Genomic DNA, 24848 nt, shown 5'->3' with positions numbered 1-24848 from the left:
CCCACTTGGAATCAATAATATTGACCTTCGGTGGTGAGGGAACAAGTGTCCATGTCTCATTACGAAGAAGAGCCCGATACTCCTGTTCCATGGCCTCGCGCCAGTGAGGAATACTCATAGCAGTCTGGTGAGTGCGAGGCTCAGAGGTAGGATCCATGATAGCGGCAGCCATACATGCCGCATGCCAGGCAACGGTCCCATCAGTGTGCTCCTTGGGGCAAAAAATGCCACTACGACTGCGCGTATGCGGACGCAAGTCAGGAGCTGTCGAGGTCGAGGGAGCAGCCGTCGAAGACCCAGTCGGAGAGGGACTGGGCGAGGGAGACAGCGACGACCCAGCCGGCGAGGGGCTGGGCGACACGCTGCGAGGCGACGCACCAGGCGACGAGGGCGACGTCGCGCTGCCTGGGCTGCTCGTCGAGAGAGACGGCCCAGGAGAGACAGGCGACGACGGCGTGGCGGGCGACCCTGGGTGGGAGCTAGACGGCCCAGCCGTGAAGGGCAAGGACGCACCAGGCGTCGAGGGTGGATCGGCCGGCCCTGCATGGGCACGGGAACCAAGGCCATGCAAGGGCACAGCGTGATCGACGTGCACAGCAGGCACCGCACGATCAGCGTGCACAGGCGGGGAAGTGTCCGATGCATCTTCCAAAAGTTCCAACCGAGCTCCACGTCCAGTGCCTGCACCATGATTAGGCAATAGTACAGGAGAGTATGCAACATCATCAAATTGGTCAGAGGCAATAGAGGATGAATGCATAGGTGGAGGGGTGGTAGGAGACACAGGGAGTTGAGCAAAAGGAAACACGTGCTCATTAAACACGACATCCCGAGATATATACACACGGTTAGTGGGAACATGGAGGCATTTGTAGCCTTTATGCAAGGAACTATAGCCAAGGAAGACACACTTTTTGGATCGGAACTCAAGCTTGCGTTTATTATATGGGCGAAGATGAGACCAGCAAGCACAACCAAACACCTTAAAAAAGGTATAGTCCGGCTGTTCATGAAGCAAGAGCTCAAGAGGGGTCTTCATATTAAGAACACGTGTGGGGATACGGTTGATGAGAAAGCATGCAGTGGTGAAAGCATCACTCCAAAACCGAAAAGGAACCGATGCATGAGCCAAAAGAGTGAGACCAGTTTCAACAATATGACGATGCTTACGTTCTACTGAACCATTCTGCTGATGTGTATGTGGACATGTTAAGCGATGTGCAATCCCAAGCGACTGGAAGAAAGAATTGAGGTTGCGATATTCACCCCCCCAATCCGACTGAACATGAACAATCTTATGCTTGAGAAGGCGCTCAACATGTTTTTGAAACTGAACAAAAATATCAAACACATCAGATTTACGCTTAATGAGATAAAGCCAAGTGAAACGACTGTATGCATCAACGAAACTGACATAATAATTATGGCCACTAATAGAGGTTTAGGCAGGACCCCATACATCAGAAAAAACAAGCTCTAGAGGGTGTTTCACCTCACGAATAGACTCCGAAAAAGGAAGTTGATGACTCTTCCCCTGCTGACAAGCATCACACACTGCTACATCTTTATTGCTGGGAATGCTAGGAAGCTCATGACGACGCAAAACATGGCGAACAATAGGAGTGGCTGGATGCCCAAGGCGAGCATGCCACTGTGACGGCGAGACGCGAACTCCAGTAAAAACCCGAGAGACTCCAGGATGCTCCAAGCGGTAGAGGCCTTGACAAAGGCGTCCACTAAGCAGAACCTCCCACGTTTACCGGTCCTTAATGAAAAGATCAAAAGGATGAAATTCACAAAACACATTATTATCACATGTTAGGTGAGGAACTGAAAGAAGATTACGCGTCACAGATGGAACTCGAAGAATATTGCGAAGATGGAGACTCCTATGAGCATGACTAGTGACAAGAGATGCTTGACCAATATGAGATATATGCATACCTGCTCCATTGACGGTGTGGACCTTGTCGGAGCCTCGATAGGGCTCCTTAGTTTGCAGTTTACCCATCTCGCTCGTCAGATGCTCAGTGGCCCCAGAGTCCATGTACCAGTATGGATCAACAGAATAGGACTGAGTTTGCCCCTGAGGCTGGGACTGCTTGGGCTGAGAAGCATGCCGATCCGCCATAGCGACTTGACGGGCAGTGTTGCGCGTATCTTTGCCATCATTGCCAAGGCCAAGAAAGCTTTTCTGAAAACGGCGGTGGCACTTGGACGCCCAGTGACCATCATAGCCACAAAGTTGGCACTGGCGGCGCCCGCCACTGCCTGGTAAAGCCGTGGGGATGGCAGGCGACGACGGAGCCTGGGGAGACGCCTTCCCAGGGGCAGAGGGCGGAGCACCCTTGTAGGCAGCGTTGGCGGAGAGCCCTCCTCCGCCGCGGGCGCGATGAGATCGGCGCGCCTCGACGCGCTGCTCAGTAAGAAGGAGGCGCGAATAGACCTCATGCGCCATGAGTGGCGAAGTCTGCGCCCGCTCGTTGATGATCTCAACCAAGCCATCATACTCCTCATCCAGGCCATTGACGATGAAGGAGTTAAACTCGGAGTCAGTAAGCGGGAGGCCGATGGAGGCCAGCGTGTCGGCCAGTCCTTTGACCTTGTTGTAGAACTCCGTAGCCGTAGAGTCGAGCTTCTCGCACTCGCCCAGCTCACGGCGAATGGAACTGGCGCGAGCCTGGGACTGAGAGGCAAACGAGCGCTCGAGGATTGTCCAAGCCTCCTGGGACGTCTTGGCAAAGACGATGAGCCCGGTGACGGACGGCGAGAGCGACCCCTGGATGGAGGAGAGGATCGCTTGGTCCTGGCCCGTCCATACGCGATGCGCCGGGTTATAGACCGGCCCATTGACGCTATCCACAAGCGCCGGGGGGCACGGAAGAGAGCCGTCGACGTAGCCGAGGAGGTAGTGGCGGCCGAGAAGGGGCAGAACTTGCGCACGCCAGAAGATGTAGTTGTCCGGGGTGAGCTTCACGGTGATGTGGCTGCCGAAGTGAAACGGTGGAGGCAGCGATCCCGTGTGAAAAACTGCCGGAGGCATATACGCCATCGGGGCAGTCGGTGCAGGTGGAGACACCGTCGCCATCACAGGAGTTGTCCCGGACGCGGGCGCGGAGGCCACCAACGGGGTGTACGGCGAGGGCCGACGCGGAGAGGCCCGCCATCCAAGCTGCCGCCATCTTCTCAGTCGTGAGAGGCTGGGGCGATGCAGCGGGAGCAGAGGCAGCGGACGAGGGCGCGGGCGACGTGGAGACCGTCTGTGCAAGCCCCGGCGACGAAGAGGCCGAGGGATGGTTGGAGAAGAAGGAGCCGATGCTCGTCGTCCCGATCGGGGAGACCATGGCCGCAGTGTCGATCGGACGAGAGAGAAGGGCCGCAAGCGACGCGGGGAGGTGGCCGGCGGTGGAAGACCCGGAGAGGGCGGCGCTCGACATGGCGGCGACGACGACTGCGCGGGTGGCGGCGGTGACGAGGGCGGTGATGGCGTGTATTTCACACGTTCGTTGGGCAACCCCAAGAGGAAGGTATGATGCGCACATCAGCAAGTTTTCCCTCAGAAAGAAACCAAGGTTTATCGAACCACGAGGAGCCAAGAAGCACGTTGAAGGTTGATGGCGGCGGGATGTAGTGCGGCGCAACACCAGGGATTCCGGTGCCAACGTGGAACCTGCACAACACAACCAAAGTACTTTGCCCCAACGAAACAGTGAGGTTGTCAATCTCACCGGCTTGCTGTAACAAAGGATTAACCGAATTGTGTGGAACATGATTGTTTGCAGAGAAAACAGTAAAACAAGTATTGCAGCAGATTAGTATTTCAGTATTAAAGAATGGACCGGGGTCCACAGTTCACTAGAGGTGTCTCTCCCATAAGATAAAAGCATGTTGGGTGAACAAATTACAGTCGGGCAATTGACAAATAGAGAGGGCATAACAATGCACATACATGTCATGATAAGTATAGTGAGATTTAATTGGGCATTACGACAAAGTACATAGACCTCCATCCAACTGCATCTATGCCTAAAAAGTCCACCTTCAGGTTATCATCCGAACCCCTTCCAGTATTAAGTTGCAAAGCAACGAGACAATTGCATTAAGTATGGTGCGTAATGTAATCAACAACTACATCCTTGGACACGGCGCCAATGTTTTATCCCTAGTGGCAACGAGCACAACACAACCTTAGAACTTTACGTCACTTGTCCGAGGTGTCAATGCGGGCATGAACCCACTATCGAGCATAAATACTCCCTCTTGGAGTTAAGAGCAAAAACTTGGCCAGAGCCTCTACTAATAACGGAGAGCATGCAAGATCATAAACAACACATATGTAATAACTTGATAATTAACATAACATGGTATTCTCTATCCATCGGATCCCGACAAACACAACATAGAGTATTACAGATAGATGATCTTGATCATGTTAGGCAGCTCACAAGATCCAACAATGAAGCACAATGAGGAGAAGACAACCATCTAGCTACTGCTATGGACCCATAGTCCAGGGGTGAACTACTCACTCATCACTCCGGAGGCGACCATGGCGGTGTAGAGTCCTCCGGGAGATGAATCCCCTCTCCGGCAGGGTGCCGGAGGAGATCTCCAGAATCCCCCGAGATGGGATTGGCGGCGGCGGCGGCGTCTCAGTAAGGTTTTCCGTATCGTGGTTTTTCGCATCAGGGGTTTCGCGACGGAGGCTTTAAGTAGGCGGAAGGGCAGAGTCGGGGGGCTGACGAGGGGCCCACACCACGGGCGGCGCGGGCCCCCTTGGCCGCGCCGCCTTGTGGTTTGGCCACCTCGTGGCCCCACTTCGTATGCTCTTCGGTCTTACTGGAAGGTTCGTGGCAAAATAGGCCCCCGGGTCTTCGTTTCGTCCAATTCCGAGAATATTTCGTTACTAGGATTTCTGAAACCAAAAACAGCGAAAACAACAAGCGGCACTTCGGCATCTTGTTAATAGGTTAGTTCCGGAAAATGCACGAATATGACATAAAGTGTGCATAAAACATGTAGGTATCATCAATAATATGGCATAGAACATAAGAAATTATCGATACGTTGGAGACGTATCAAGCATACCCAAGCTTAGTTCTGCTCGTCCCGAGCAGGTAAAACGATAACAAAGACAATTTCTGAAGTGACATGCCATCATAACCTTGATCATACTATTTTTAACATATGTAATGAATGCAGCGATCAAAACAATGGTAATGTCATGAGTAAACAAGTGAATCATAAAGCAAAGACTTTTCATGAATAGTACTTCAAGACAAGTATCAATAAGTCTTGCATAAGAGTTAACTCATAAAGCAATAAATCAAAGTAAAGGCATTGAAGCAACACAAAGGAAGATTAAGTTTCAGCGGTTGCTTTCAACTTGTAACATGTATATCTCATGGATAATTGTCAACATAGAGTAATATAACAAGTACAATATGCAAGTATGTAGGAATCAATGCACAGTTCACACAAGTGTTTGCTTCTTGAGGTGGAGAGAGATAGGTGAACTGACTCAACATAAAAGTAAAGAGAATGGTCCTTCAAAGAGGAAAGCATCGATTGCTATATTTGTGCTAGAGCTTTTATTTTGAAAACATGAAACAATTTTGTCAACGGTAGTAATAAAGCACATGAGTTATGAAAATTATATCTTACAAGTTGCAAGTCTCATGCATAGTATACTAATAGTGCCCGCACCTTGTCCTAATTAGCTTGGACTACCGGATCTTTGCAATGCACATGTTTTAACCAAGTGTCACAATGAGGTACCTCCATGCCGCCTGTACAAAGGTCTAGGGAGAAAGCTCGCATTTTGGATTTCTCGCTTTTGATTATTCTCAACTTAGACATCCATACCGGGACAACATGGACAACAGATAATGGACTCCTCTTAAATGCATAAGCATGTGGCAACAATTATTATTCTCATATGAGATTGAGGATATGTGTCCAAAACTGAAACTTCCACCATGATTCATGGCTTTAGTTAGCGGCCCAATGTTCTTCTCTAACAATATGCATGCTCCAACCATTAAGGTGGTAGATCTCTCTTACTTCGGACAAGACGGACATGCATAGCAACTCACATGATATTCAACAAAGGATAGTTGATGGCGTCCCCAGAAGCATGGTTATCGCACAACAAGCAACTTAATAAGAGATAAAGTGCATAAGTACATATTCCATACCACAATAGTTTTTAAGCTATTTGTCCCATGAGCTATATATTGCAAAGGTGAATGATGGAAATTTAAAGGTAGCACTCAAGCAATTTACTTTGGAATGGAGGAGAAATACCATGTAGTAGGTAGGTATGGTGGACACAAATGGCATAGTGGTTGGCTCAAGTATTTTGGATGCATGAGAAGTATTCCCTCTCGATACAAGGTTTAGGCTAGCAAGGTTATTTGAAACAAACACAAGGATGAACGGTGCAGCAAAACTCACATAAAAGTCATATTGTAAACATTATAAGAATCTACACCGTCTTCCTTGTTGTTCAAAACTCAATACTAGATGTTATCTAGACTCTAGAGAAACCAAATATGCAAACCAAATTAGCAAGCTCTAAGTGTTTCTTCATTAATGGGTGCAAAGTATATGATGCAAGAGCTTAAACATGAGCACAACAATTGCCAAGTATCAAATTATCCAAGACATTTTAGAGTTACTACATGTAGCATTTTCCAATTCCAACCATATAACAATTTAACGAAGAAGAAACTTCGCCGTGAATACTATGAGTAGAGCCTAAGGACATACTTGTCCATATGCTACAGCGGAGCGTGTCTCTCTCCCACAAAGTGAATGCTAGGATCCATTTTATTCAAACAAAACAAAAAACAAAAACAAACCGACGCTCCAAGCAAAGTGCATAAGATGTGACGGAATAAAAATATAGTTTCAGGGGAGGAACCTGATAATGTTGTCGATGAAGAAGGGGATGCCTTGGGCATCCCCAAGCTTAGACGCTTGAGTCTTCTTAGAATATGCAGGGGTGAACCACCGGGGCATCCCCAAGCTTAGAGCATTCACTCTCCTTGATCATATTGCATCATACTCCTCTCTTGATCCTTGAAAACTTCCTCCACACCAAACTCGAAACAACTCATTAGAGGGTTAGTGCATAATAAAAATTCACATGTTCAGAGGTGACACAATCATTCTTAACACTTCTGGACATTGCATAAAGCTACTGGACATTAATGGATCAAAGAAATTCATCCAACATAGCGAAAGAGGCAATGCGAAATAAAAGGCAGAATCTGTCAAAACAGAACAGTCCGTAAATATGGATTTTATTAGGCCACCAGACTTGCTCAAATGAAAATGCTCAAATTGAATGAAAGTTGCGTACATATCTGAGGATCATGCACGTAAATTGGATTAATTTTCTGAGCTACCTACAGGGAGGTAGACCCAGATTCGTGACAGCAAAGAAATCTGGAACTGCGCAGTAATCCAAATCTAGTACTTACTTTACTAGCAAAGACTTTACTTGGCACAACAAAACTCAAAACTAAGATAAGGAGAGGTTGCTACAGTAGTAAACAACTTCCAAGACACAAATATAAAACAAAAATACTGTAGTAAAAACATGGGTTGTCTCCCATAAGCGCTTTTCTTTAACGCCTTCGACTAGGCGCAGAAAGTGTATATCAAGTAACATCAAGAGATGAAGCATCAACATCATAATTTGTTCTAATAATAGAATCATAAGGTAACTTCATTCTCTTTCTAGGGAAGTGTTCCATACCTTTCTTGAGAGGAAATTGATATTTAATATTACCTTCCTTCATATCAATAGTAGCACCAACGGTTCGAAGAAAAGGTCTTCCCAATATAATGGGGCAAGATGCATTGCATTCAATATCCAAGACAACAAAATCAACGGGGACAAGGTTATTGTTAACCATAATATGAACATTATCAACTTTCCCCAAAGGTTTCTTTTTAGCATTATCAGCGAGATCAACATCCAAATAACAATTCTTCAATGGTGGCAAGTCAAGCATATCATAGACTTTCTTAGGCATAACGAAATACTTGCACCAAGATCACATAAAGCATTACAATCAAAATCTTTGACTCTCATTTTAATGATGGGCTCCCAACCATCCTCTAGCTTTCTAGGAATAGAAGTTTCAAGTTTTAGTTTCTCTTCTCTAGCTTTTATGAGAGCATTTGTAATATGTTTTGTGAAAGCCAAGTTTATAGCGCTAGCATTGGGACTCTTAGCAAGTTTTTGTAAGAACTTTATAACTTCAGAGATGTGGCAATCATCAAAATCTAAATCATTACAATCTAAAGCAATGGGATTATCATCCCCAAGGTTGGAAAAAATTTCAGCAGTTTTATCACGAGCGGTTTCAAGTAGCTTTTAGCAGTTTCAGGTAATTTTGCGCGCTTTGCACTAGGAGTAGAAGCATTGCCAACTACAATTATTTTACCATTGATAGTAGGAGGTGCAGCAACATGTGAATCATTAGCATTGCTAGTGGTGGTAATAGTCCAAACTTTAGCTACATTTTTCTCTTTAGCTAGTTTTTCATTTTCTTCTCTATCCCACCTAGCACGCAGTTCAGCCATTAATCTTATATTCTCATTAATTCTAACTTGGATGGCATTTGCTGTAGTAACAATTTTATTTTCAATATCCCTATTAGGCATGACTTTCGATTTCAAAAGATCAACATCAGAGGCAAGACTATCAACCTTAGAAGCAAGAATATCAATTTTATTGAGCTTTTCCTCAACAGATTTGTTAAAAGCAGTTTGTGTACTAATAAATTCTTTAAGCATGGCTTCAAGTCCAGGGGGTGTATTCCTATTATTGTTGTAAGAATTCCCATAAGAATTAGCATAACCATTACCATTATTATAAGGATATGGCCTATAGTTATTACTAGAATTGTTCCGATAAGCATTGTTGTTGAAATTATTATTTTTAATGAAGTTTACATCAACATGTTCTTCTTGAGCAACCAATGAAGCTAATGGAACATTATTAGGATCAACATTAGTCCTATCATTCGCAATCATAGACATAATAGCATCAACCTTATCATTCAAGGAAGAGGATTCTTCAACAGAATTTACCTTCTTACCTTGTGGAGCTCTTTCCGTGTGCCATTCAGAGTAATTAATCATCATATTATCAAGAAGCTTTGTTGCTTCACCAAGAGTGATGGACATAAAGGTACCTCCAGCAGCTGAATCCAATAAATTCCGCGAAGAAAAATTTAGTCCTGCATAGAAGGTTTGGATGATCATCCAAGTAGTCGATCCATGGGTTGGGCAATTTTTAACCCAGAGATTTCATTCTTTCCCAAGCTTGAGCAACATGTTCATTATCCAATTGTTTAAAATTCATTATGCTACTCCTCAAAGATATAATTTTAGCAGGGGGATAATATCTACCAATAAAAGCATCCTTGCATTTAATCCATGAATCAATACTATTCTTAGGCGAGAGATAGCAACCAATCTTTAGCTCTTCCTCTTAATGAGAAAGGGAACAATTTTAATTTTATAATGTCACCATCTACATCTTTATACTTTTGCATTTCACACAATTCAACAAAATTATTGAGATGGGCAGCAGCATCATCGGAACTAACACCGAGAAAATTGCTCTCTCATGACAAGATTCGAGTAAAGCGAGGTTTAATTTCAAAGAATCCTGCTGTAGTAGCAGAGTGGAGCAATAGGTGTGCATAAGAAATCATTATTATTTGTGCTAGTGAAGTCACACAACTTAGTATTTTCAGGGGTAGCCATTTTAGCAGTAGTAAATAAAGCAAACTAGATAAAGTAAATGCAAGTAAACTAATTTTTTTTGTGTTTTTGATATAGCAAACAAGATAGTAAATAAAGTAAAGCTAGCAACTAATTTTTTTGTGTTTTGATATAATGCAGCAAACAAAGTAGTAAATAAAATAAAGCAAGACAAAAACAAAGTAAAGAGATTGAGAAGTGGAGACTCCCCTTGCAGCGTGTCTTGATCTCCCCGGCAACGGCGCCAGAAAAAGAGCTTGATGGCGTGTATTTCACACGTTCGTTGGGCAACCCCAAGAGGAAGGTATGATGCGCACAGCAGCAAGTTTTTCCCTCAGAAAGAAACCAAGGTTTATCGAACCAGGAGGAGCCAAGAAGCACGTTGAAGGTTGATGGCGGCGGGATGTAGTGCGGCGCAACACCAGGGATTCCGGCGCCAACGTGGAACCTGCACAACACAACCAAAGTACTTTGCCCCAACAAAACAGTGAGGTTGTCAATCTCACCGGCTTGCTGTAACAAAGGATTAACCGAATTGTGTGGAAGATGATTGTTTGCAGAGAAAACAGTAAAACAAGTATTGCAGCAGATTAGTATTTCAGTATTAAAGAATGGACCGGGGTCCACAGTTCACTAGAGGTGTCTCTCCCATAAGATAAAAGCATGTTGGGTGAACAAATTACAGTCGGGCAATTGACAAATAGAGAGGGCATAACAACACACATACATGTCATGATAAGTATAGTGAGATTTGATTGGGCATTACGACAAAGTACATAGACCGCCATCCAACTGCATCTATGCCTAAAAAGTCCACCTTCAGGTTATCATCCGAACCCCTTCCAGTATTAAGTTGCAAAGCAACGGACAATTGCATTAAGTATGGTGCGTAATGTAATCAACAACTACATCCTTGGACATAGCGCCAATGTTTTATCCCTAGTGGCAACAAGACAACACAACCTTAGAACCGTCTCGTCACTCGTCCAGGTGTCAATGCAGGCATGAACCCACTATCGAGCATAAATACTCCCTCTTGGAGTTAAGAGCAAAAACTTGGCCAGAGCCTCTACTAATAACGGAGAGCATGCAAGATCATAAACAACACATATGTAATAACTTGATAATTAACATAACATGGTATTCTCTATCCATCGGATCCCGACAAACACAACATAGAGTATTACGGATAGATGATCTTGATCATGTTAGGCAGCTCACAAGATCCAACAATGAAGCACACTGAGGAGAACACAACCATCTAGCTACCGCTATGGACCCATAGTCCAGGGGTGAACTACTCACTCATCACTCCGCAGGCGACCATGTCGGTGTAGAGTCCTCCGGGAGATGAATCCCCTCTCCGGCGAGGTGCCGGAGGAGATCTCCGTAATCCCCCGAGATGGGATTGGCGGCGGCGGCGTCTCAGTAAGTATCGTGGTTTTTCGCCTCAGGGGTTTCGCGACGGAGGCTTTAAGTAGGCGGAAGGGCAGAGTCGGGGGGCTGACAAGGGGCCCACACCACAGGTTGGCGCGGCCCCCCCCTTGGCCGCGCCGCCTTGTGGTTTGGCCACCTCGTGGCCCCACTTCGTATGCTCTTCAGTCTTCTGGAAGGTTCGTGGCAAAATAGGCCCCTGGGTCTTTGTTTCGTCCAATTCCGAGAATATTTCGTTACTAGGATTTCCGAAACCAAAAACAGCGAGAACAAAGAATCGGCACTTCGGCATCTTGTTAATAGGTTAGTTCCGGAAAAATGCACGAATATGACATAAAGTGTGCATAAAACATGTAGGTATCATCAATAATATGGCATAGAACATAAGAAATTATCGATACGTCGGAGACGTATCAGGCGGCGCGGGCGGCGGCTAGGGTTTGGGCGGAAGCGTGGGACGTACCAAGTCTGATACCATGTAATACAATGAAGTTGGGGGAACCGGCTCAACCCTAAACTGGGTGGCCTATCACATATATATATATATATATATATATATATATATATATATATATATATATATATGGGTGTGTTACAATAGGTACAATACACGTACACATACACAGAAGCTATACACAGTCTAACACAGATCAACACATTGCTTGTGGGAGAGATACATGATCCATCAAGAAACGAGGTTCTAAAAGTAGTAAGACGAGAGAGGGGAGAAGTGATGACTTGCATGCCCTGAGAGTGTGTGAGGTACGTAGGTTTGGCCCGGTTCTTCCGCGTTCTCCTTGTTCCCCTCCATCTTGATAGTGGGTCTGTGTTATTCCCCTCTAGATTTTTCCTGATCTCCTTTTCTCTCTCTCTTTTTACTGATTTTGTTTGTGTTTTCCCGTCGATGGTAGAGGAGAAGAGAGATGGATCACGTGCAGGCAGCTGGCAGACCAGGCCAACTATGGGAGACCCAGTTACATGTTTCCTGTCAAAGTTACATCATGCAAGGCTGATGTACACAACGGGCTTTTTATTCATCCAATCCATATGTTTTGCTAGCTAATGAATGCCCAGTTCTGCTGGCGTATGGAAAAAACCAGAAAAAACCGGACTGAACTGATTCAATTTGGTTTGGGTTCCGGACTGACCGAAATGAAAGTTTCTGTAGGGGGATTGAGGGGAATGAATGAATCCGGACTAACCGAATCTAGTTGTAAAAATGTGACTTGAAGCGAATTGTATTTTCATCTAGTTGATGTTTAGACACTCCCTAATTAAAAAACCAAGACGACGTGGAGCTCGCGCAACGCATGCATCGTCATATATAAGCCGGTCTAAGTATCAATGGAGCTGCTAAGCACACCACGGGCATCCAGCGTTAGACATACAGCCACGAGACGATATCGATGTCCAGCGGCACGGAGACCGGCGTCAACGGCATGCATGTCGTGATGTTCCCCTTCCTCGCCGTCGGCCACATCACTCCGTTCGTGCAGCTGGCTCGCAAGCTCATCGCCGCGGACGGCGGGGTGCGGGTGACGCTGCTGTCGGCCGCGGCGAACGTGCCCCGCGTCCATGCCATGCTGGGGTTGTCTGCGGTGTCGGTTGTGCAGCTGCGCCTCCCGCGCGTGCCGGGGCTCCCCGACGGCGCGGAGAGCACGGCCGATGTCTCGATGGACGGCGCCGAGCTGCTAAAGGTGGCCATCGATGGCACAAGGCCGCAGGTGGCGGCCCTGCTCGCCGAGCTCCGGCCCGACGCGATTCTCTTCGACTTCGCCACCCCCTGGGTGCCTGAGGTGGCGGCGCCGCTGGGCGTCAAGACACTGATGTTCTCTACCTTCTCCGCCCTCTCCGGCGCCTACCTTATGGTGCCCGCGCGGCGCAACGCGTCCGCGGAAGACCTCGCGTCGGCGCCGGCGGGCTTCCCGCCGTCGTCCTCCCTCGCCACGGTCCCTACCTACCAGGCGGCCGACTTCAGCTACGTGTTCAGGAGCTTCCACGGCAAGCCGTCCGTGTACGAGCGCTTCGTCGCAGGCGTCGAGGCCAGCGACGGGCTGGTGCTGAGGACCTGCGCCGAGATGGAAGGCCCATACATAGCCTATCTCGCCGCCCAGCTCGGGAAGCCGGTGCTGGTCACCGGCCCGGTCGTGCCGGAGGCGACGGAGGGCGAGCTGGAGGAGCGGTGGGCACAGTGGCTGTCTTCCTTCCCGGACAAGGCCGTGGTGTACGTCGCCTTCGGGAGCGAGGCTTACCTTACGGCGGCGGCTATCACGGAGCTCCTCCTGGGCCTAGAGTCGAGCAACCGACCGTTCCTGGCCGTGCTCAACTTCCCCATGGGCACGGACGTGGAGGGGTGCACGCCGCCGGGGTTCGCGGAGAGGACCAAGGGGAGGGGCGTGGTGCACACGGGGTGGGTGCAGCAGCGGCACATCCTGCAGCACCGGAGCGTGGGGTGCTTTGTGACCCACGCCGGGCTGAGCTCCCTCGTGGAGGGGCTCGTCGCCGGATGCCCTCTCGTGCTCCTGCCCAATAGGGGCGACCAGTTCCTCAACACCGCGCTGTTCGCGCGGGAGCTCCGCGTCGGGGTGGAGGTCGCGCGGCGCGATGGCGACGGGTGGTTTGGCCGCGGGGACATTAGCGCCGCCATAGACACGGCGATGGCGGACGGATGGGACGGGGAAGGGAGCAAGTGGAAGGAGTTCATGATGGACGACGCCGTGCAGAAGAGCTTTGCTCATGATTTCGTCAGGGATTTTACAAAATCCGTGAGGGCTTGAAAACTTATTTAACCGCGCGTGTTCCCTTGATTTTAAAAACTATACGACATGGTCTGTCGTTGGATCACCCTATTTTATTTAGTACCTTGATTGATTTCTCTTGTATGTACACATACTGTCCATATATATACGTGTGTATGTGTGTGTGTGTTGTGGATGTTTTATATGTATGTTGCCTTGTCGAAGAATAAATGGGATGAAGCAGCAGAAATGTTACTTAGCCAAACGTTCCAAATCAATGTTTGAAAATTCAGATAAGTGATACCATACCATCTTGCAGTTGGTGATAAATATTTGTGTCTCGAATTTCTTGACGCTTGCCAAGAAAAGCAGCAAACGCATGCGGAAACTGATGATCAATAAGGTTCAGTGTCCCGCTCGCTCTCAATGATCATGTTATGCAATATCACACATATAGTCATGACCTTGCACATCCGATCTTTCGACGACGTAAGAGCGGGGTACCGCACAATGGCAATTCTAGCTTGCAACACACCAAATGTCCGCTCCACATCCTTCCCGCAAGCCTCTCGCTGCTAAGCGAACCAAGCTTTCTTCACTCCTGGGATTTGATATCGTCTTCACAAATGTTGACCATCTTAGATAGATGCCATCAGTCACGTAGTACCCCTTATCATATTGGTGGCCACTGATTTCAAACTGCACCAGGGGAGCAGTCTCTTCAACAAGCTTTTGAAAGTGAAACACACTCGAGAATTGCAACACACTGATGTCATTGTGTGATCCTTCCATATGAAAGAAAGTGTGCCAAATTCAGAGATCCTGATCTGTCATTGCCTCAAGCACCACACTGCATGATTCTTTTTGACCTTTGTACATGTCCTGACGTGTAATTCTTCCATGTCTAGTGCATACGGTTGATGCTTCTAAGAAACTCTCTATCTGCATTTTGTGCCAAGATCCTAGTTGTGTCTTCTGCATTGGATGTGCATAGATAATTCTTTCCAAAGACTACGACTATTGTTGCGCCCGATTCTCACTTTCCCTCCTGCTTCATGCCCTATTTCCCGCGAGGTCTCGTTCGATCAGGAGGTCGTGGTGGTGGAGGTGGTGGTGCGACAGCGTCTCAGGAGCTTGGGGAGGCGTGGCCTCTGGTGGTGTCGCTGAGGCTGCACCGCGGTAGCTTGCAGCATCACGAAGAGCGAGTGGAGAGGAGGAAGACGAATGCCTCGATGTGTGGCGCTACGCTTGTGGGGATTGTGGAGCGGTGTGACGGTGGATTGGTGGAAAACCGCACATGGAGACGACATGGAGAGGTGCCCGAGAAAGAAACGGGATAGGACAGGAAATTTATGGATCTTGTCAAAGCGGTGAGGAGTGGGGTAAAACAAGAACCGGAAAATTGGGAGTTGCCGAAATGAAACCAATGTGAAGCGCCAAACAGAGCCAGAAATTACCGGCTACAATAATTGAGACCACCAGAAGGCTATCGGTTACCGCAGAATTAACACATAAAGAAAAATAAAGGCAAAACTAAGTTGTGATTATCTACAATGTGAGATCGCAAAAAACATAGCCGTGTCACCGGTTGGTTGGAGGAAAAAGTGTTGTTACAGTACTCAAAACTTTGTGGTGAGAGCAAAGGGTTGTAACTTTGATACGGGTAATAATGTCCTGCTCGTCCTGATCCCGATCCCATGACCATTCGTTCTTTTTCGCGAATAACAAATCCCATCAGCCCAGGTCCCAAGATGTATTGGGCAAGCACCGCCGCGCTCCTCGGAGGCCTTCTATCTTGCTCGCCACCATGAAGGTTGGGAACGTCATGCTCGCCGCCGGCCTTCTACGTACTATCGTACACGTAAAACGAGACACATGCTCTCGACTACACGTGAGGGCGACGGCAAGGAACTAACCCTCGCATGGTCTTTGTCACAACGTTCATTATATTCGAAGTAAAGGAAGATGGTGTGTGCGAGGAAATCGGATCTGACCTGAGTATAGGGTAAGATATTGTGCACTGAGTAAATTTTGTATACCGGAGTAACATGCATGGCAAAAAAGTATCTCACGTTCAATGTGTATTAATTACAACTCAGTACCGTGATTAGAGGCAATAAGCCAAGGACGATGACTTGCCTTGAAAAGCAATTGGGCGATGGATGTTAATCAGACCGTGAGATTAGATGAACGGTTTGGATGGTCCTAATCCCCTTCTCCAAACATGTTTTATGACCAACAACCAATTTTAATATTATATAGAAAAACTAATATTAGCTGCTACTTGGTCTGCCGACCGGTATCACGTGTGGCTAGGAAACGGGAGGTGGGCTATTCGGAGTAAATGGTGGGTGTCATTTGGCCAGTGGTCAGCATCTTTGGGTTAATACACGGCAATGTAAATGCTTGCTGATACTAGGCGGGGTGGACCTGCAGCGTACGTCGGACTCGTGTGCTTTATATATCATCATGGCTCAAAAGAGGAGAGGTGGGCGTAGCATGTACTCCTGCTAGTCTCTTTGTAGATGCCGGCTGCTATCGTGTGGTTAGTGAAGGACCATGTAAATCTGGCTGCAGGGTCAGCATCGTGGGGTTAATGAACGACATATGCATCTAACTGATGGCTGTTAACGAAGGGGACGTGGCAGCAGGGAAGAACGCTAGTACAGTGCTACCTAACTCATTTGTCTCATAAACATCGCAGTCGGTTTCACGGTGCGACTGCATGCAAGCGACTATACAGATCGAGCTAATACTCGGAGTTTTCTGGCGACGGGCATGTGTGCCGGATGGCCGGACGGCACGCTGTACGGAATATGGTAGATACATCCACTAAAAAGCATCTCGAACCGCATCCTCTAAAGCATCCACAAGGGGTGTCCCGAGTGTTTGGAGAACATGTTTTCTCCAGCCACGTCTCCAAACTTGTTTTTACATTAAATTATTTATTTTATTTTATTTTTTTGCATTTTTATTTCAGTAGAGAGGAATATTACATAAACTAATACATAATTGGGAATATGTTTTTACACAAACTAACACATAGTTTGAAACATGATTTACATAAACTAATACATAGTTAAAATATTGAGGTTATGAAAGCGCGCGAACTTCTCCTAGCCGATGTGGAGGTACGTCTTGCGGCGCCCGTCGAAGAGCACGGCCACCGGCAGAAGCCGCAGCCAGCCTCCCGCAGCTGCAGCGCGGCCAGCTCGTTGCCGGTGACGAACTCGGCGAACTTGTCCGGTAGCCTCTGGATGCCAAGTGGGTCACCATTGAGGACCATGATGAACTCGAACTCCCACTCCCCCTCGGAAGATGATGACGTCGGAGGTGACGATAACCGTGCAGGCCTTGCTGCTCCAGCATGGCCGCAGCCGCGGCCACAACCTTGACCTCGGCCTCGACCTCTACCAGCCATGGAATGTCCCCCGACTCTTGAGATGGTGGTGGCTAGGGTTGGGGAGAGAGGTGCTACAGTTTGTGTGTGAGAAACGATGCGAGAGCGCCCCTCTTTATAGGTCGGAGGGAGGCGAGGGAGCGGTGGCGCTCATTTACACCGGCACGAAGAGCTAGACACGATGAGACGCATCGCTACCCCTCTGCGAAAACTGCACCGCGCCAATAACTTCCGCCGCGAGGCAGGCGATGGTTAGGTTAAATTTTTATGTGTCAATGACGCGTCGGGCCCGCCACTCCGCACCTCGCTTCTCGTTGTGTCCAGCGTGCCTGGAGCGTCCCCTGTGGACCGGGGACGGGCTCGAGGCACCGGATACCGTATTGAGTCACGCTGAACGGAAAGGGTCTTTGGGGCGTGGCTAGGAACGAAAAAATATCCGGCGCGTCCCCTAATCCTTTGGGAAACGCTTTGGAAAACACGGCTGGAGATGCTCTAAGATTTGTATTGAGCCTAGACAAACAAACAAACCGAAAATTGTTAAGCCGATATGAACCAAGAGACATACATGCTACCAAACGCGCCCCTATTTGCTTGCGCTTGTCCTGATGAATTCAACTTCAATACAATAAGGTTCGTCCAAACCCACAGTTCTTTAATTGATCGAGGTTTCCTGTGTGGTCTCATCTACTAGTACCTCTGACGTGCAACATGATTTCAAATAGTCGGCTATAGCTCCGGCTAAATAGCTTTTTGCTGGTCAACATCACAACGAAGGGGTGGTTATGTCGTGTGTTTTTCAGTTTTCTTTCAATAAAAAATATGAATATTTGGAGTAGTAAAAAAACTCCGAAAAATTGGGCTGGGCCACGGCTCGTCCGGCCCACCCTGGTGTCCGCCAATGCTTCAAGTGCAGGACTAGCTAGATTGTATTTAAAACAAAAGATTAGTGGATATCATTTGATTGAATGCTACTATTTGTTGCAGCTTGCGCGCTGGGTTGAGTCTAAGCGGCTGTGTGCCTACCAACCTGAAAGAAAATTTTCTCACAGGCTGTCGCCTAGCAACGCACGGGTATAACTTTATTGTATCCTAGATAAAACAACAAACTCAAAACGTCCCATGATAATGTACTATTCACTTTATATTTGTTATAATTTTTTTTTGAATCTTCCTGGAAACTAAGGATGATCAAGTTTATACTCGTAAAAAGATTGTTTGGAAACGAAATGATTCTCATGGTCTCCAGGGTATAACTTTTACGGTTTTGCTAAGTCTCAGGTGACTGAGAATTTTTTAAGTTCAGTCACCCAAAAAAAATGTACATGAGTTACACATTTCTAGCTGAAAAGTGCAATTGCACATTTCTGCCAGAAAAGTGCAACTCGTTCCAGTTGCATATTTTTTTAAACTGCAGTTGCACTTTTCTGAGGTGACTGAGACTTAAGAAAATCTCAGTCACCTGAGACATAGGCAAACCCTAACTTTTATTGTATCCTTGTCTTTTTTTCCCTGAAGACCATGATCAAGTTTGTACTCGTAAAAAGAATGTTTGGAAACGAAATGATTCCCATGATCTTCAGGGTAAAAAAGACAAAATTATGACAAATCTAAAGTGAATAGTACCTTGTCATGGGGCGTTTCGAGTTTGTTTTTTTTTTTACCCAGGATACAATAAAAGTAATTTTCTAGAGAAATATTTAATTTCAAGTACAATACCTCATCATTTTTTATTCCCAAAAAAGTTTAAATTTTTTTGAACATTTTTTTCCCAAGTATAGGGGTGTGTGGCACTCGAGAGCCAATCTGTATTTCCCCCTATATTATTCCGAGTATGAGAAGTCTTAGTTTACCTCTGACGGACGACGGGGTGTGCTTTTGCTTTACCTCGGATGGGTTTACCTCTGACGGACAACGGGGTGTGCTTTTGCTTTACCTCGGATGGTTATTACATCCATACTTACCCGCGTCCGCCTGCCATCAACCTCCACTGATAGTATGTGCTTCAGTTAGCCGTGACTTCTCCAGCAACGCCTGTCAAGGCCAATTAGTGGGTGCTCTTCAGATTCTCAAGCGATCAAATAATCCACCCACGGCAGTACGGCACGCTGATAAGAGAGAAAATGCCTCTCAAAAACATTAGTAAACACTCTCCCAAATCAGAGAGTCGACCGACGTTGTCTTACACACCATCCCGGTCTGTCTATCTATCGCGACAATACTGAACCAACTACCTACGTAGTTCAGATTGCCACCACCTATATACACATACCCTGAAGCTAAGAGAGCTTCGGAACAGAAAGGCTGAGAGGATAAGGACGAGAACTGGTAGGCTCTGTTCAGAATACCAGCCGGCATATGTACTGCTACTGCTTCTGAGCTGGCTCCGCGGTCCAGTAAGTCTTGACAGCCACAAGGATCTTCTCAGGGTTAAATGGCCCAGATTCATGATCCATGATCTGGCTCTTCCACCGCATGCCTTCCGTGATTGCCTGTACCTTGACCAGCATCTCCACCGTGTCCCGGAAGATCACCGTTCCTTCAGGCCTCAGAATCCGGTCCATCTCCAGGAGAATGTATATCATGTCACACCTGCAAGCATTGCGCAAAATTACAATTGGTCCATTGGCTTAGATGATAATCATCAGTCTCTCTACTTGCTTAATCCCAACTTTCTTATAATGACCCAATTGCAAAAGGGAAATGCAGTGGGAAAAAAACGAAATAGAGGTGCATTTGAACAGCACAGAAAACCCATCCCAAATCTCCAGTATATTTTCATTACCTGTCCAGATAAAAGCTGAATACTTTATCAGCATGGATGAGGTCATAGGTCCTCGGATACGTCGAGAAAGCCTCGCACCAGTCGTGGTACGTACCAATGAACCCCCGCTCGTAGATAACACCGAGCACATCGCGAGCAGAGCCTGCAGGCACTACGTTCATCACCCAGAGTGGACACTTCATCAGCGCAGCTGCGAAACCACCCATCCCTGCGTCCATGTCCATCACATTCCTGTATCGCCCCTTGGCCAGTGGTGGAATCAGTTTCTTGTAGTATTCCACTCTCTCTGCCCACAACTTGTTGTCCTCCTGGAACTTCTCAAGGGTAAGGCCTGATAACGAACCTTGGGTTATTCTTGGAGGAACTGCAAATGCTCTTTCTGGCCATTTCTCGAGAGCTCCACCAGCAACTTCTTCTTCACTTTTCACATCCGGGAGAGGGGATATGCATGTCTCCATCTTCTTGTACCTATGTAGTCGCACAGTCAGTTTGCTTTGTGATGAAGGAAATAACAAAAGAAGGTACTGTGGTGAACGTGGCGATATTAAGGTATCTATCTATGACTATACTAGCGTGCTGCGGTTTCTAAAACTGTGACTTACTGAATTAATAGAAAAATTTAATGAACCATAAGCTATAGAAAGGATTGTACTAATGTTTCCTAAACCAGCAGTAAATACACTGATAGTTTAGTTCACTTAAGAACATACCATTCAGAACAGTTTTAGGTAAACCTGCTCAATTACTTCCTTTTTTTGAAGGATAGGAAATTCAAGAAATTATTCAAATGATCAGGTTGGTGAAAACATAATCTAGCTAGGGCCAGCCAGGTTCTCTATTTCAGAACAGTCAGACATAAAAAAAACAAATCAGTGCTTGAACGGGAAAAAAGAACTTCTGAAAGTACAGATAATGAGGTACTGCAAGTGTGCAGGCAATATAGTTCTGAGAGAGTAGCATATCAGTACTCTTACCAAGCAGAGTCCACATCACTGCTATTGCAAATCTGTGGAGTTTCTTCGATCTTCCGACTGCTAGCACATTCCATGTGGTTGATAGGTTTCTGCCATATAGCAAGATCATCTTTCTCCACTACCTTCTTCCAGCAGAGGCGCTTTGCCAAGTCCTCAATTTCATCTTGCTCTTGCTTCAAGTCTTCTTCTGTCCTTTGCCACCCTTTGGAGTGCCTCTTCCAGTGGACTGGAGGCCCAGAAAGGATCCAGTAGCCTCCTGGTCTAAGAACTCTGTCTACTTCAACCAGATACATACCATCTGTCAAGAACAACCATAAAAGATGAGATCTATTATACATTCATTGAACTGTGTTAAACGTACATGTAACTAGAAATCTGTAACAAGGACATGTAAAACCTACCAAGCTTGTTCCATGGGATCAAACATCTAGAGCAGTGAGCCATGTCAAATGCTCTAGCAGGGTATGGGATTCTATCAGTTGCCATCACTCCAATCATGGCGGGCACTCCACGCTCTAACGCGAACTGTACCTGTGCCTCATGAGAGTCCCTTGGTGCAAATGACATGGTAATGATATCCCTCTTAAGAAGAAAAGCACCCCAACTCGCAACCTGGATAACAGCCAGAACACTTTCATCCTTAAACCCCACAAACTTAAGAGACAAGACAAAATATAACTGAAGTTGATCAAGCAAACTCACCCCACATCCAGTATCAAGTGCAGTCCTGATGTTGCCGTCAGTTAATGGTATGAGGGCACTGATATCATCAATATAAGCATCAGCACCATGCGGGAACATCGTGCCACCGCCAGGAAATCTAAACCTGTCCCCTTCAACCTGAATCCAGTTCTGGACAGCCTTTTCGATACTCAGCTCCCGGTGAGGAATGTTATCGTACCACGCGAAGTCCCGGCTCTGTGGCCACTTGAAGGGGTTCTTGTAGTTTGGAGGCGCAGGGATAAGGCAACGGAATAGGTCCTCCTTCTTGGGGCAGTGCCTCTCCCTGTACTGCATCATCGCCTTCGGAAACTTCCTCGCCCTCCTCGGGTCATGGCAAGGGGTGTACTCGCTGTACTTGAGCCGGCACGCCGAGATCTTCTCCGGCGCTAGCGACGACTCGTTGAAGCCGACCACCTGGTGGTGGGCTTGGAAATCAAGAGGGGCGCCTGAAGGCCGAGCTGAGGCGGCGCTCGAGGCGCGCGGAGCGGCATCGCTATCATCGTCACACTGGGTTCTGGTGTATACAGCGGGCGAGAGATTTATATTTGATGAGGAAGTGCCCTGCCAGGCACCGAGAATGTACGCGGTGGCGCACAGGCCGATCACGCCAATGGTCAGCGTTACGCGCATCCTCTGGAGCTCCGGATGGCGGATCCCGCCCTGTTCTTTCCCCATCAGACCTGCAAAAAGCTGCGGCTCAGCACCATATGGAGAAGGAGCAGCAGTAACGTATGGCAAGGAGTTAAACTGATTGAGCAAGTGCTTGCAGAAGAGAACAAAACCAGGCAATCAAGAACTCTGAAATATTAGCAGAATGGAATTCTGACTGGCTACAAAATTTGGTTGTGGAGACGTGAATGCAAAGCGGAATGCAATGGCACGCGGCTATGAAAGGATGGAGATACCCTCTCTGCTCCTAAACAACAATGGCACTAGCATAAAGCAGTGAGAGCACTTTTGCAGTGTACTGTCAGTATCATCAAATTCCTATCTATAACTCGTTGTTGAAAGAAGGAAAATAGCAGAAGAATCGATCAAGCCTGCATAAACTAAGATTCCTCTCCTGATTTTCTCTACTGAATTAATCTTATCACTGCCTGCCCGCAGGAACTAGCTTGGGATGAAGAAAAAAAATCCATCCTTTTTCAGTGAGGAGAGGTAGGGGATTGGCCTGCGGTTACCTCTTCTCCAGCGGCGAGCTCTAGGGCGGCGGCCGCGGCGCACTCTCCGCTGGGCCGATGGATGGGGTCGAATGGATGGATGGAGAGGAATCAATCGGGCGGCGACCACCTGACCCAGAGCGGCGGCGATGAATAGCAGTTGGATTCCGTTCGAGTGTGAAGGGTCAAATCTAGTCGATAACCCTTGCGTTTAGTTTAGTTAGTTATACTGATAATCTCCTGGGCCACTTTCTTTATGTGGCCGTGCTCGAGGCCGGCCCAAACTGGAGTACATAGTCGTGCTAATTAATTTAGGATACTTTTATTTCCAGAAAGAAAGAGGATACATCAGATCCTCTCTCTTCCTGGGCTTGGGTCTTCTACAAAGTCCTTTGAGTGGGGTTGCCGCCATGCAAGTATTTCAACTTTTGTTGTTTATGAAAACATTTTAGAGCCATTAAAATATATATTTTTTGTAAAATATACAAAGGTATAACGTATTGTAGATATTACAAGAAATGATTTTACTAAATTTTTGATTTAGAAAAATACCCCCTATTGCAAACATGTGGGGGGGGGGGGGACGAATAAAAAATATTGATACTATGATTTTGGCCAAAATAAATTGTAATGTACTAGTACACGGTTATGATTCACCTTACAAGCATGGCTACGAATATTAATTTGGTTCAATTTCATTGTTTATTCATGTTGAGCGTGTTTTATTTGCAAGAACAATCCAAATGTAGCACAAATGTTTTGTTCCAGTTTTCATGTTTGTCATTACTATTTGTTTATAATAATCTAGTTACAAAACAGTGATATCCGCACACGCACGGCGCGCCTACACACACCCATATGAACCAGAAGTACACTAAAACTAAATAAAGACAACAACATCCAGAAATTTCCACATAGAGAAAAACATGCCATTCCAATTTTCGCATTTATTATGTAAAATAAAATAATCTCACTGCAAACCACAAGGTCAACATAGAGCATCCCATTTCTCTCAACGTCGGCTGGGAGCCTCCATATGAAGTGATTGAGCAAGGATCCGAGAATCACATGTACTTCCTCCAGTATTTTTTAATTAACTCGAATTTAGTATAAAATTGTACTAAATCCTAGTCAATTAAAAGAGACCCAAGGGAGTACTAGTTTGATAGCTAAATGCATCCCGGGGCAGATCCTACGCCCAGCACCAAACGGAATGAGCTCAAAGTCCCCTCCCCTAAAATCCACGGTTCTTCCCAGATTTTTTTTTTGTATAAACCAAAAATTTACATTGCTTCTTATTATATAAAATACTGAAAAAAAATCGTCATACATATGAGCGCAGAGAGACTAAGTTTTCGATTTACAAGATCATGACAATATGACAGAAACGCAAGACCTTATTTAGGCTCCAGATTACAGACCTCCACAATACAAAAGCCTGATAATGCCCTGATGCCATTGTTGTAAGCTGTTAGACAATGGTCCACACAATAATATAAAGGCTGATGGGAACACAAGACAAGAACGAGCGTCATCACTGTATACTTAACTAATGAATTGTTCTAATTCTCCTATGCTTTGCAACCCTTGGTTGCTGCCAATCGTCATGTGCAGCACCTTATTGCAATGATAAGGCTTAAACTTACGAAAAGAATGTACTCCGTAACATATATATATACATATATATGATCCTAAACCTTCCAGTGATAAATCTTAGATATTTTCTTAAGAACTGTAGCATACTACTATATATGTAGCTTATAAACTACGGTTTATTTTAGAAAAAACTGTCATTCCGGCTTCCAACTGTAAGAATGAAGCCCGATCTGTGGCGAGGTTTCATCGCCCTGA

At 46.4% G+C, this 24848-nt stretch overlaps 2 protein-coding genes across 3 annotated transcripts; one reads left to right on the top strand and one right to left on the bottom strand.

The window, feature by feature from the left end:
* The first annotated feature begins 12589 nt into the window (after positions 1-12589).
* On the top strand, positions 12590-14217 carry LOC124683538 (anthocyanidin-3-O-glucoside rhamnosyltransferase-like). Its single transcript, XM_047218039.1, has one exon. It carries the CDS (start codon positions 12627-12629, stop codon positions 13995-13997), a length of 1371 nt encoding a protein of 456 aa, XP_047073995.1. The 5' UTR covers positions 12590-12626; the 3' UTR covers positions 13998-14217.
* A 5262-nt stretch (positions 14218-19479) lies between these two features.
* Positions 19480-23124, bottom strand: LOC124692822 (probable methyltransferase PMT17). Of its 2 annotated transcripts, none has more exons than XM_047226261.1 (6): positions 23019-23124; positions 21817-22527; positions 21516-21726; positions 21115-21412; positions 20141-20608; positions 19480-19947 (listed from the first exon to the last, which is right to left on the bottom strand). In XM_047226261.1, exons 2-6 carry the CDS (start codon positions 22510-22512, stop codon positions 19722-19724), a joined length of 1899 nt encoding a protein of 632 aa, XP_047082217.1. In that variant the 5' UTR covers positions 22513-22527; positions 23019-23124; the 3' UTR covers positions 19480-19721. The 2 variants fall into 2 exon arrangements, with proteins under 2 accessions (XP_047082217.1, XP_047082225.1); XM_047226269.1 differs by having other exon boundaries at positions 21817-22517; positions 23019-23119.
* Between the last annotated feature and the right edge of the window lie 1724 nt (positions 23125-24848).

Source organism: Lolium rigidum, chromosome 1 (assembly GCF_022539505.1).
Source record: "Lolium rigidum isolate FL_2022 chromosome 1, APGP_CSIRO_Lrig_0.1, whole genome shotgun sequence".
NCBI lineage: Eukaryota > Viridiplantae > Streptophyta > Magnoliopsida > Poales > Poaceae > Lolium > Lolium rigidum.
This window is presented reverse-complemented; position numbering and strand designations above follow the sequence as displayed.

Excerpts from the sequence above, each read along its gene's own strand:
- LOC124683538 (XM_047218039.1), top strand. The coding sequence starts at position 12,627 with ATGTCCAGCGGCACGGAGACCGGCGTCAACGGCATGCATGTCGTGATG.
- LOC124692822 (XM_047226261.1), bottom strand. The coding sequence starts at position 22,512 with ATGGGGAAAGAACAGGGCGGGATCCGCCATCCGGAGCTCCAGAGGATG. Across the intron at positions 20,609-21,114 it reads AGTGATGTGGACTCTGCTTG|GTACAAGAAGATGGAGACAT; the intron begins GTAAGAGTACTG and ends GCGACTACATAG. Across the intron at positions 19,948-20,140 it reads TTCAGCTTTTATCTGGACAG|GTGTGACATGATATACATTC; the intron begins GTAATGAAAATA and ends CAATGCTTGCAG.